Genomic DNA, 12,528 nt, shown 5'->3' on the forward strand with positions numbered 1-12,528 from the left:
GGGACCAGCCCTGTTTAGCATCTTTGTTGGTGATGCAGACAGCAGGATCGAGTGCACCTTCAGCAAGTTTGCCAACAACACCAAGCTAAGTGCTGTGGTTGACATGCAGGAGGGCAGGGTTGCCATCGAGATGGACATGGGCGGGCCTGGCAGGTGGGCATGTGCAAACTTCATGAGGTTCAACACCAAGGGCAAGGCTCAGTAGCTGGGCTAGGGCAATCCCAAGCATAAATACAGGCTGAGCCGAGAATGAATTGAGGGCAGCCCTCAGGAGAAGACCTTGGGGGTGCTGATGGATGAGAAGCTCAACTTGAACGGGCAAGGCGCAACCCTGAAAACCAACCATATCCTGGGCTGCATCAAAAGCAGTTTGGATAGCAGGGCAAGGGAGGTGATTCTCTGCCTCTGCTTTGCTCTCATGAGGCTCCACCTGGCCTCAGATGATCAAAGGGCTGGAGCACCTCTCCTGTGAAGACAGACTGAGAGAGCTGGAGTTGTTCAGCCTGGAGAAGAGAAGGCTCTGAGGAAACCTTACTGCAGCCTTCCAGTACCTAAAGGGGGCCTACAGGAAAGCTGGGGAGGGACTCTTTGTCAGGGAGTGTAGGGATAGGACAAGGGGGAATGGCTTTAAACTACAGGAGGGTAGGTTTAGATTAGAAATAAGGAAGAAATTATTTACCATTAGGGTGGTGAGGCACTAGCACAGGTTGCCCAGAAAAGCTGTGGATGCCCCATTCATGGAGGTGGTCAAGGCCAGGCTGGATGAAGCCTTGGCCAACCTTATCTAGTGGGTGGCATCCCTGCCCATGGCAGGGGGGTTGGACTAGATGATCTTTAAGGTCCCTTCCAACCCAAACCATTCTGTGATTCTACAAAACAAACAAACCAAAAGCCTACAACAACAACCAAACCAAAACAAAACAAAAACAAACTTAGAAAATGGGCAGCTGGAACAGGACAAAAGCTAGCTCAAGTATGATCTAATCCTGCTGCAGCACTACATCCAGTTACAATACATACTTGGAAATCGTTTATGGAAGAGATGACATTAGTCAAGCTACATTGAACTCCTTATTGCTAGGCCACCCATAAGTTATCCTAAGGTTGGCTTTATTGACATAGAATTATGTTTACTATAGCCTATAAATATAAGTATTGTGGTTTAAATTCTCAGTCAAACTTCATGACAAGGGATCTAGATTCACTTAAATGACATCAATGCCCAGCTATCCTTGCTATCGATTCCTAGACATTTAGAAGATTCCTGTAATAGAAAACATGCAGAAACACTGCCAAATCAGTTCCCAATTACCTGACAGACATCAGTTAATCTGCATCGCTTTAACAGGTATGAACACACTCATATCTTTCTTATATATATAACAACATTATATATAATAATATTTATATAAATATATTACTTTTACGCTGGCCCCAAGCCAGTACCACTCTGTGGTAAAGCAGAGTTTTATTGTCCTTGCTAATTTTGGGCTGAACAATTTGAAGACAAGCCACAAAACAATAAATGGGATAGAGGAATGCAACCCACTGCAAAAGCATTTTTGCCACCTTGATCTTTGGAATCTCATTCTGAATTATCTTCATAATATAGCTTGGTGTGTTCATCACAGCCTGGCATGATGAGATTGGCAAAGCAGCATAAGTTAATCATTGATTTCCATCCACCTCATTTAAAGATCAAACTTCAAAGTTAAGTTTGCCTTTTTCTAGTGTCCTGCAGCTGGCAAACTGACGAAAGCAAAAATACAAGAATCCACACCTTTAGCTTTCAAGACTTTCATGCAACCAGCAATACTAAACAGATTTTTCAATGCAGCATCTAAACAAAAACTGTAGTTTTGAAATCTGCACAAGGAAAAGCTAGAAGAAGGGGAAAAAAAAAGGGGGGTGGGGGGGGATTGTGAGATATTCCAACAACAACAAAAAAAAAACTACAAAAACAATTTTAGTTATAAATTTAGTAGGGAAAAGAAAGCTTTTGCAGGAACTCAACTCTGAAGTGTACCTAGCATCATTCTTTTACATATAAGAAATCTGAAGTCAAATATTAGTTTGTTAATAGTCCTAAGTAACTCATAAAGCGCAAGCTAAATCTCATAAAAATGCAGCTGCTTGTTCTGACACTGACATTCCACCAGACCTCAGGGGAAGAACATCTCCTTGTGCCATCAGTGCCACACCAATGCAGAGACCCCATAAAACTCATAAATATCAACCACCTGTGAGATTCTTGCTTAACTAACACAGCTGTGGGGCTGATCTGAAGAGGATCCTAAGGATTCATACTCAGTAAAAAGAAATGCTAAGAAAGGGAAAATGAGGAAGAAATGGAGTAACAGGCTGTTAACGGAAAATTCAGAACCAACCAATTGCTGCTCCTGTGGTGAAAAGGTTTGGAGCTGGCTGCTTAGCCTGACTTCTGAGGAAGACCAAAGAACCACTAGTGGGGAGAGGCAAACTGTGCAATAACTGACAGGAAAAGAACATCTGAGAGAAGTTCCTGCTAGTTTAGGACTCACTCCAGAAGACCCGCTCTCTTTTTCATGGTTCAAGAGAACTGCTGGACTAAGTTGGATGCAGAAATTCATACTTAATTTGTGGAACATCACTACTCAGATTTGTTTTCAGAGCTTAAGAAGATGGTTTAAATGAGGAGAGCAATAATTTTGTTTAAATACATAGAAGACTACTTCAGATATTTTAACATTTCTTAAATGAAAGGTTCTTGGAGAGAATGCAGGACCACCTAAAAATTAGAAAAGCGCTCTTGAAGTTGCTCAAAATAAACAGTAGTTTCCTATTTGTTCGATTTCATGTGGGCCTGAAACAATGTGAATTAGAGTCCTGTTGCCATTATTCAAATCACAGAATCATAGAATCATTAAGGTTGGAAAAGACCTCCAAGATCATCTGGTCCAACCATCACCCTACTACCAATCTCACCACTAAACCATGCCCCTAACCACCAAATACAGTACTTTGGAAGTATCTACCAATTAAAAAAATATATATATAAAAAAATTATTTCAATCTTTTCATATAAAAAATGCTCTATGTTATAAATATGCACTAAAATTATACATACATATTCTTCTACATTGAACTGCTGCTGCACAGCCTCAGTTATTTACTGGATTCAAGACAAGTGACTATACCACTGACGGAAAGAACATTTCTGCAAAGACTATAAAAAAAGGAGACTGTAAATCTGGTGAACTATAATCTGACATCATATTTTTGTTTACATCTACGTACTACATAAATAATATAGATTGACAGTGATAACTACAAAGGTCAAGAGACACTCCAATGCAATAAATAAATAAATAAATAAATAATAATCCAACTTAAAAACAAACACCCATCTTGGCAATTTTTGGAGCTGGCTGAAGGGTAAGATGGTGTCCATGAGCAGCACAGCACTGGGCACGGGCTGTGATATTATTTGAGACATCGAGTTGGGTTTAGCAGGGTGCTAATACAACTACACATCTCCAACCTTAGCACTGGTTGATTTTTATCCAGTTCCAATCTCCAGACTAGCAGGTGTATATTTCCCTAAATCAAATGACAGGATTATAAGAAGAAGGAAAGGGAGAGAACAGGTAGCTGTTACAGGAAGAATGGCAGACTCTTCTTCTTCTTAGTCTTAGAATAAAAAGGCATTTCTACGATGAAAGACTGTGGCTACAGGGGACGGGAACTACAGTAGCTGGAACAGAGGAAGATGAGAGGACAAGCTGCAGCCTGAAGAGGACATACATCCACCACCCCAACCCTTGCCAGCTGTGGGTAAACCTTCTCATGCAGAAAAGGGATATGTCTGGGGGTTTCTGCTCTCTCCCAGCTGCAGAACCCCTGGGGGTACAGCGCCCTCCCAGGAACCATGCATTTGGTACATGACATTAGCATTGGTTTCAAAATGAAGCTGACTGGATGGAAGAAACACTGTATTCTGGTAACTAGCAAGTATCACTGGGTTGCACCTCAGTAAAACCTCTTGCTGCAGTCTGGAATCCACAGGTGGACAAGATTATGATAAAATGAGGCTATGAAAATTCATTAAGCAGAGCACAACCCCATCACCTGTATGCTAAATAAAATTCAGCATTCAGAATTTACATTTTGAAGCTAATAGACAGTAAAGCTAATGCTATCCATCCAAACAGCATAATTATAATCCTAATTTTGCTACAGACAAATTTGGTGCAGGCAAACTTGTTCAGTTTTAAGAAGAGCTATTTTGTGGGGAAGAAGCAGCTAGGTAAGGGTAGGCTCAAGTTCAGCATTATCCTTGAATAGACAAAACCTGGGACCTATGGAAACCAGCCACATCAGGTATATTCACTTTGTGGCGCCTTTTTCTGTTGTAGGAATGGATAAAACAAATAGTATTCACCGAGTGTGTTAAAATGTAGACAATCTTTAGAAACTGCTCAGAATTTAAACTGAGTAAGCACATGAATACAGATTGTCATCACAATTTTCATAGCTCAGCACTAGACAAGAAGCAAGTGAATAGTTTTATGAAACTACCTGCAGACACTCAGTAAATTCTCCACCCGATGTTTATTATGTAGAGTAGAACAGACTTCTGCCAATAGACAAGGTAGAGATTTGTGTTTGGTGCGTTGGGTAAATAGAGTTTCTCCAGTTGTATAGAGACTCTCCCTCAAGCATGATGTTCCATACACCAGAGAAAGAAAATGTCAGTAAACTTTCTTAGCCTAATCATTACTTTCACTAGATAGACAATTTTTACTACAAATCAAGTAAGATGGATAAATAAATAAATAAATAAAATGGATTAATGATTGGTAATAAAGAAGTGTAATAAAGATATTATCATCATTATCATCATTTTGGACAATAAGGGAGAGATTCAGCAAGCAGTCTGGTCACGGTTTGAAAATTTGATTAAACTACAGTAAACCTCTCCCTGACAAGATCAGCACAACAGTTGAGCTTTAGCCAGCCACATCATCATGTAAATTGCTTTCATGATAAGCCAGTTTATAAATTCTCTTTGCAAAGCTCAGCTACTTCACGGAAGTCCTCCTACAGACAGAAAGATGGCATTTAATGGTGCTTGGAAAATAGACAGAAACGAAAACTATGAAAAATTCATGGAGACCATGGGTAAGCCTTACTTTTCCAATGCCTTCTATGGCTGACTCCAAACTCAAGCTGTCTGTGCACTACCTTCTGGCTAACCTGTCTTTGCTGTTTGCTACTCTGTGCTAGTACACTGTCCTACGTTTATTTCCAAAAAATTCTACAGAGAGGGGAAAAGATTCTACAGAGAGGTGGAAAAAGATTCTGATTTTAATTACATTATCATAAACAATCCAGCTAATTCCAGTAGAGTTATTTCAGCAGAAGAATCTCTAAGACTTCTAAGATTACAGTTATGGAAAAAGTTCAGAGAATTTGAATGGTAAACTTTAAACAGAATTCTAAACCAGGAATATTATTTTGATAACATAAAACTGGTTTAAAAATTAGAGAGGAATGAAACCATTAGTATTCAATTTTACAGAACACACACGATTCAAGTCATTTTAACATGTGGATGCTTACTTTAAGCTTGTACAAGTTGGCTGTAATATGGATATAAACGTAACTATTCCAGTTGGCTAGTGGTTTGTATTATATCTGTACTACTGAACACTGCGTCAGTAAAAGGTGGAGAAGAATAAAAATCTGGATCAGAATGCTGGGCTAAGCTCAGTTGACCACAAAAAATGTCAGTACAAAGATACAAATATGATATTCTCCTTTTTTTTTTTTTCTGATTTATGTTAATTGATTTTTCTAGGTGTTAACATCATGAAAAGGAAGTTAGGAGCCCATGATAATCTGAAGATCACTATTCAACAAGACGGAAATAAATTTCTTGTCAAAGAATCAAGCAACTTCCGTACCATCGATATTGAATTCACTCTGGGAGTCAGCTTTGAATACAGTCTGGCTGATGGGACTGAACTTACTGTAAGATACTTTTTATATGATTATATATTTATTATATAGTAACAACTTTCTGAAGTACAATTTCAGGATCAATGACCTGTTTTCCTAGGTTCTAATTTAAATCTGACTTTTAAAGTCTGACCGTCCAGGAATGGTTGCAGCATATATACAAGATCACAAGATAGTCTTAACTATTAATGGCTTAACACTGTAACAGAAAGCTCAGTGTTCCGTACGGTATCCAAAAAGCAGAGTAATCAGCAATCTTTACATGCTGAAACCCAGGCACGTGCCATTTCGCATTTTATAATACTCAAGTACACCACCTAGAGTGTAGTGAGGGTATTGTAAGAAATTACGGAGAAAAGGTAAAATCAGCTGAGCACTAAAAAAATTTAGCTTGACAAATAGGGAATTAAATAAACCATTAGTTTTATTAATATATCATTTTTATAGCCTGTCCAACTATGTCCTAAAAAACTTTATTATACTGTTTAAATCTCTGCTCACCTTAAAGCACTCCTGCAGATATATTTAAATCAAATCAAAATAAACACAGAATGCTGTGTTTATTGTAATATATATATATTTCCCATCATAGGGTTCTTGGAACATGGAAGGAAATAAACTTGTAGGAACATTTACAAGAAAAGATAATGGAAAGGCACTCACAGCGTACAGAGAAATCGTCGGCGATGAACTCGTTCAGGTGAGTTAAGCAGCCACTTATGTGGAATTTAAACATGTAACAACCTGAAAATAAGCACATTTTCAGAGCTGTTTTGAAAGTAGAAAGTATTTTCTTCAAGCCGAGCAACCTCATTTATCTTCACTTAAAATCAAGTCTAGTAACATATCAAAATTTAAAACTACAAAATAAAACTTTAAAATATGTGATTTTTATTCCCACCCATGTAAACTGTATCTTATCAACACATTCTGACATCTCTGAATACAAGCTGTATATAGAAGGTACATACATACTACATATATAGCATACATAGTATATATGTATACATATATATATATGGTATACATATAAGTATACATACACATACTTCAGTCTGAGGGCCCTTTTCTGACTTCTAAAAGCCTTACTGCAGGAGCTCATACAGGATAATGTACTCAGTGCCTGATAAATGCCTTTTTCAAATGAAGCTCAGGGTTGGGGTTGGGGTGGGCTGGGTGGATGACATGGAAGCGAAAGGTCAAGACAAATGAGTAATGCCTCACCACTCTGCAGTAAAGCCAGAGACTGAAGTGAATCACAATGTTTCAGAATTCTTTCCACTAGCTGGACACAAACTTCTTAAAAATAAATAACCAGGTGTGAGATCTGAGATCAAAATCATACAGTACAACCCCTCACATTTCTGAAAAAAAAAAAAAAAAAAAAGGCACTTGTTTAGAAATGTTATTGGGAATACAGCTCTTCAACACCTTGGTGGGTTTTTGTTTGTTTCTTTTTGTGTTTTGTTTGTTTTTTAAGCCTCCAAAAATTGTCTTAAGGTGGTTCAAATGTTTGCATGGAGAATTTATGGCTATTGTCAATAGGCTGCTTTCCTTACGTTCCTTTCCTCAGAGCCCTTACAAGGTCCAGTAGGCCCCACAATTAATTAAACTGCCTTTGCTGTTTCTCAATAGAATCTGTGAAATGAGATTTTATGAAAGCAGTCACTGATTTTTCTTCTTAATTTCTGAACAGACCTACGTGTATGAAGGAGTTGAAGCCAAGAGATTCTTCAAAAGGTCCTAAATTCTTCACCCAGAACAGCACTAGAACTGAAATCCAATGATACAAGGCCATTTTTCTACATATACTCTGTTGTTTTTCCTTTTATCCCCTCAAAGCACCTCCTAAATTGTGACCGCTTAGCCCTACTGAAAACATGTTTACATTTAGTGTTTTGCCTTGAATAAACAAAAATCAATTACAATTTGAAACAAATGCTAAAGTGTTATTTGTATGAAGTCCTACCTGACTGTGAAAAGCTGGCAAAATCAGGTTCTATAATCAGAACCTAAATATTTTTGCACATTCTTAAATGGTGACTTAGTTCCCTTCCCATTATATTTATGTTGATTAAAGGTTTCTCTGTGGGCTGAGTATTGTGTAATAAGGATGGTAAAACTTACAAGAAGCCTGGGAACCCCCAAGTCTCTAAAACTCTTATATGTAAATATAAATGCACAACAAATAAAAATATGGTCAGATAATACCTCTAACTTCAATGGTTCAAATGATATCTCTGATGCCTTGCTGATATCAATAGGAGTAATATCAAGCACTTGCTGATGATATACAGATATCTCACATAAAGCAGTTTCACTATATTTTTTTAAGAAGTGTGGACTGCTTTTAAAACATACAGATTTGGAATTGTTCCAATACATTAGGGCTCAAAATCATTCTGTCTCAAGAAGAGTGTCAGAAACTTTTTTTCAGGACATGAATAAAAATATTCAAAGTATCTTACCACGATAAAGAATGATTTCAGACAAAGCTGGCTTCAAGTATTGGTGCTTCCGATGGGTGAGAAATACATGTACCACATTCTACTCGTTGCTCAGTCTGTAACTGCTGATTTCACCCCAGACTCAACTCCCTTGAATCGTACTATTTCCTAGGGGTGGCAATAACAATGCCTCTCGAGGGCCAGCTTTAGTCTAGATCTACTGTGTCCCCATAACTAAGCTTCCTGGTGGCGACCCAGTCCTTGTCCCTGTGTCTCAAGGGCACCTTCTTCCAGCCCTGCGCGATCGCTGACACAGCAGCAGAAGACACCTGGGCGCTGCGGGCACCTCTGTCCTGCAGCAAACATGCCCCAGGACTCTGCTTGTTTCTGAGCTCTTTGCACCTTCCTCCTTCTAATGTCACAGTGAGAAAAAGGCTGATCCATGTAAGGGTCTTGCTAAAAGGTCATACCTCCACAGGGACCTGAGGACAGCGCTGAGCTCTAACCCACAGCACGAGTGCAGCTGTAGTCTCTTACAGCACATCAGCACACAGTTCCCGGAGGATGAGAAGCAGCTGAATAACCTTCTGCTGTCTGCTTATTCATATGCTGCTGGAGCTCCTGGTTTCAAATATCATTTCTTAATGGGCACATTTACACTTTTAATTTTTTGTTTGTTTGTTTTCTAATTCCTCGCAAAAAAATATTCCACTATTTTCGTGGCTCTCTTGACTCTCTTTTTGCTGGGTAGAAAAGAGAATGTTCTTTCTTCAGTTATTTCTACAGCTAAAGCCTCTCCAGCCTATGCTTTTGTAATCTTGGGGTCTCAGAGCTCCCTCTAATGGCAAAAGGCTCTCATGACGCCAACTAGATTCGATTTCAGATCAGGGAGCACCATCCTTTGTCAAAACAATTCGGATTTTCTCCACTCCCCAGTATTGATTGGAAGAGATGTAAGATTGGAGAGCAAATGTACGAAAACCTAAACAAAAGGACGGGATAACTACGAGGTAGGGTTTTTTTGTTTGTTTTTATTTTGTTGTTGTTTTGCAGGGGTTTTACTTAAAGTATTTGAGAAATTATTTTAGCAAATTCTGGATTACATACAAGGCCATTAACTGAAAGGTAAATTATTAGGAAGGAAGGGAGTGAGAAACAACCTGACAGTATAAGTTAAAAAGTATGCAACAACCCCAAATACTTCAGACCGATGCAGGTGGCAGCTGTACTTGAAAAATAATGAAAAAATAGTGAAGATTCAGTCTCTAATACCTGAGGTGGGATCAACTGTATTCTGCACATAGCATTGCTTTTTGTCTTGATGCAAGGCTAAAAGTGGCTAATAGCGCCAATGAAGGTGATTTTATTTAGTATAATCAACAATTTCTAGTCACTCTTCTAGACAAAATGAAAATAATTGCACTCCTTCCAAGTGAACTGGCAAGTCTGCCTGAGGGCAGAACAGGCTGTGCAGCTTCGTTTTTTTGTTTTGTTTTTATGCAGTTGCGTGCTGTGTAAAGCCCACAACGTGCATGACATTAAACATTGGTTTAAGGTGTAGAAGCTGCAACCAGCTTTCAAGGATAAGCACATTTTCCCCGGGCATCTCCCCACCAAAATTTCCCAGAGGACCTTCAGTTTGCTCCAGCAAGCCGCCCGCCCTCCAAAAAGCTGACACGGCAAGGGGGGAATGTTTATTTCCACACAAGTCCCTGTGGAGACTGACAGAAGGAGCCCTGCTACTGTGGCAGAAAGGCCCGCCACGGGCTGAGGGAGGCTCCCGCCGCGAGAGCTCCCTGCCAACAGCCACCAACGGTCGCCAACGGTCACCACCCGCCCATCACGTGACGCGGCAGCCCCTCCCTCGGGTGTGGCCGCGCGGGCGTGGCGGCGGGTACGTGCGCTCACCTCCCATTGGCTCCGCACGCGGAAGGGCTGCTGGCGCCTGCGCGGTGGGCGCCGCCCGCCTCCCTTCCCGGAGCGGCGGGACAAGATGGCGGCGGCGGCGGCGGTGTCGCGGCGCCGGGAGCGGGCGGAGGCGGAGGCGGAGCGGGACGTGGCGGCGGTGCCGGCGCCGGCCCTGTCGGGGCAGTCGTACTGGCTGGACCTGTGGCTCTTCGTCCTCTTCGATCTGGCGCTCTTCGTGCTCATCTACCTGCTGCCCTGAGGTCGGGGGGGCCGCGGGGCGGGCCAGGGGTGCTGAGCCAGCCCGTGCCGCGGGGAGCCCCTGACCTGGCGTCTTTGTGCCCCGCAGGGCCGCGGCCCCGGCGCCTCACGGAGAGCAGCGGGACCTGCCCGGCAGGAGGCGGCCGTGGGGGCACCGCCGCTCGCACCTGGGGACCTCTGGAGGCGGGAGCCGCGCCCGCCCTGCCCCTGCTGTGCCTTCGGAGTCCACGGGACGGCTCGGCTGCGCTTTGGTCGTTTGTGCCTGAATATTTATGATGCATACATGAAAATATGTACTCTTTGTAAAAAAGCGAACGGAAGGACAGACAGTAGTGACAATAAAATGCAGCTCTCACAGACGGGAATTGTAACTCAGGCCTTACTGCTCGAAAGATGAAACATCTCTCTGCTATTTTACCTCCGAGCGTGCTAGTATGATGCTGTCCCTGTTGGTTTGTAGTACCGTTCTCTCTTTGTACCACAGTGTGCAGCAGATTCTTGCTTCAGCAGATACTGAGCTTTCTGGAACATGGCAGCGGGTAACAGTGGGCGCTGTCCTCGCTGAGTTAGTCAGGTCTGAGCACCTTGCTCTGAACAGTGAAGGAGGGAGCTTACAAGAAGAGCCTTCGTAGGCAGGTTACATGTGAAGTACGCTCCTCCATAAATCTGTGAGCTACTGTAAATAGTACTGGCCCTTCAACTTCCATGTGCTCCATTAGAGTTTTGTATGTCCCTGACTATAACAAAGCCTTCAAAACAATGTTACATTAAGGAATATGTCGTGCTCAGGAGAAAGAAAAGGAAGCCGAGTACACAGAGTAAGATTTTTACCAGATGATTGGGTTTTGGGAAAGAAAATCTTTAACTATGGGTGGAAGCAGTTCAGTTGCCTTGTATACTTTTCCCTTGTAAATACCCTTAATTGTGAGATATATATATTTCCCAGGAATAAATACAAAACATAACTGGACTTCAGAGACTCAAGTGTTGGGTATTCCAGCATCCTCTAACACATTGAGAAGAGGCTGCTATCAAGTTAAATAGGTTTCTATCAAGTTAAATAGGTTTCAGGTCATGTAAGTGGGTACGTATTTTTTTTATTATTATTATTCCTAAACAATTTTTCAGTTGACAGTAGCTTCAATTATGTATCAGGCTTGTGCATTCAGAAGTGAGCTTAAAGCTTTTGACCTGTACCTGCTAGTATTTATGACATGGGTGGGTAGTACATATGAAGAAGTGGTTTCAGCATTCCTGACTCAGGACAGAAAAAAGCTGAACTATGATTGCATTCTCAGAGAGAAGATTGTTTTTTAACTTTTCTTTCAAATGAGCCTATTAAAGAGACAAGTTCACTACTGTTTTTTTCCCCAACGTGATTTCACAGTGAAATCTCAAGGGAACAACCTACTAAGGAGGCACCATAATCACTGTAATGTTCCATTTCTCTTTTGTAAGGCAGATTTGAGAAAAAATGTTGACTGAATGAATTTTAGAAGGTTAAAAGAAAGCTCAAGCTATTCTGTAATGATTTTTTTTTCCTTCAGCCAGGTCTGAAAGGTAGGGTTTTACATATCTCAGGAACCAAAGCTATCAAAGTACAGGCTTATGATGCTTTGAGCTCAGACTATTTCATACACCCCTGGAGTACCTAAAGATACATAATAGAAGCAAACTTCACTTCACTTACCCCTAATAGAGTAGAGCTATGAAGTATAACTAATAAAGCAGTTGTCACCAAATCTATGGGATTAGGGTATTAAAATTGATTTATGCATTTCAAAGGTATTTAGAAAGCTAAATAGCTTATTAACAAACCAGTATTTAAGAAAATGATTTCTACTTCAATTATGGTAACAACCACCTTCTCTTCAAAGCTTACAAGCATTAGTATTAACTATCATCATTTAAAAAT

General features: G+C 40.8%; 1 protein-coding gene and 1 long non-coding RNA gene across 3 annotated transcripts; both read left to right on the forward strand.

Moving 5' to 3' along the window:
* Nucleotides 1-3,017: 3,017 nt before the first annotated feature.
* Nucleotides 3,018-7,939, forward strand: FABP2 (fatty acid binding protein 2). 2 transcript variants are annotated; one of them, XM_035325769.1, is made up of 5 exons: nt 3,018-4,291; nt 5,056-5,160; nt 5,840-6,012; nt 6,593-6,700; nt 7,697-7,939. In XM_035325769.1, the coding sequence occupies exons 2-5, from the start codon at nt 5,094-5,096 to the stop codon at nt 7,745-7,747; spliced, it is 399 nt and encodes a 132-aa protein (XP_035181660.1). In that variant the 5' UTR covers nt 3,018-4,291; nt 5,056-5,093; the 3' UTR covers nt 7,748-7,939. The 2 variants fall into 2 exon arrangements, with proteins under 2 accessions (XP_035181660.1, XP_035181659.1); XM_035325768.1 differs by having other exon boundaries at nt 3,018-5,160.
* Nucleotides 7,940-10,385: 2,446 nt separating this feature from the next.
* On the forward strand, nt 10,386-11,958 carry LOC118166658. Its single transcript, XR_004750646.1, has 2 exons — nt 10,386-10,615; nt 10,702-11,958. It is a non-coding gene; the product is annotated as an uncharacterized LOC118166658 (long non-coding RNA).
* Nucleotides 11,959-12,528: the final 570 nt, after the last annotated feature.

This window comes from Oxyura jamaicensis, chromosome 4 (assembly GCF_011077185.1).
Source record: "Oxyura jamaicensis isolate SHBP4307 breed ruddy duck chromosome 4, BPBGC_Ojam_1.0, whole genome shotgun sequence".
Taxonomy (NCBI): domain Eukaryota; kingdom Metazoa; phylum Chordata; class Aves; order Anseriformes; family Anatidae; genus Oxyura; species Oxyura jamaicensis.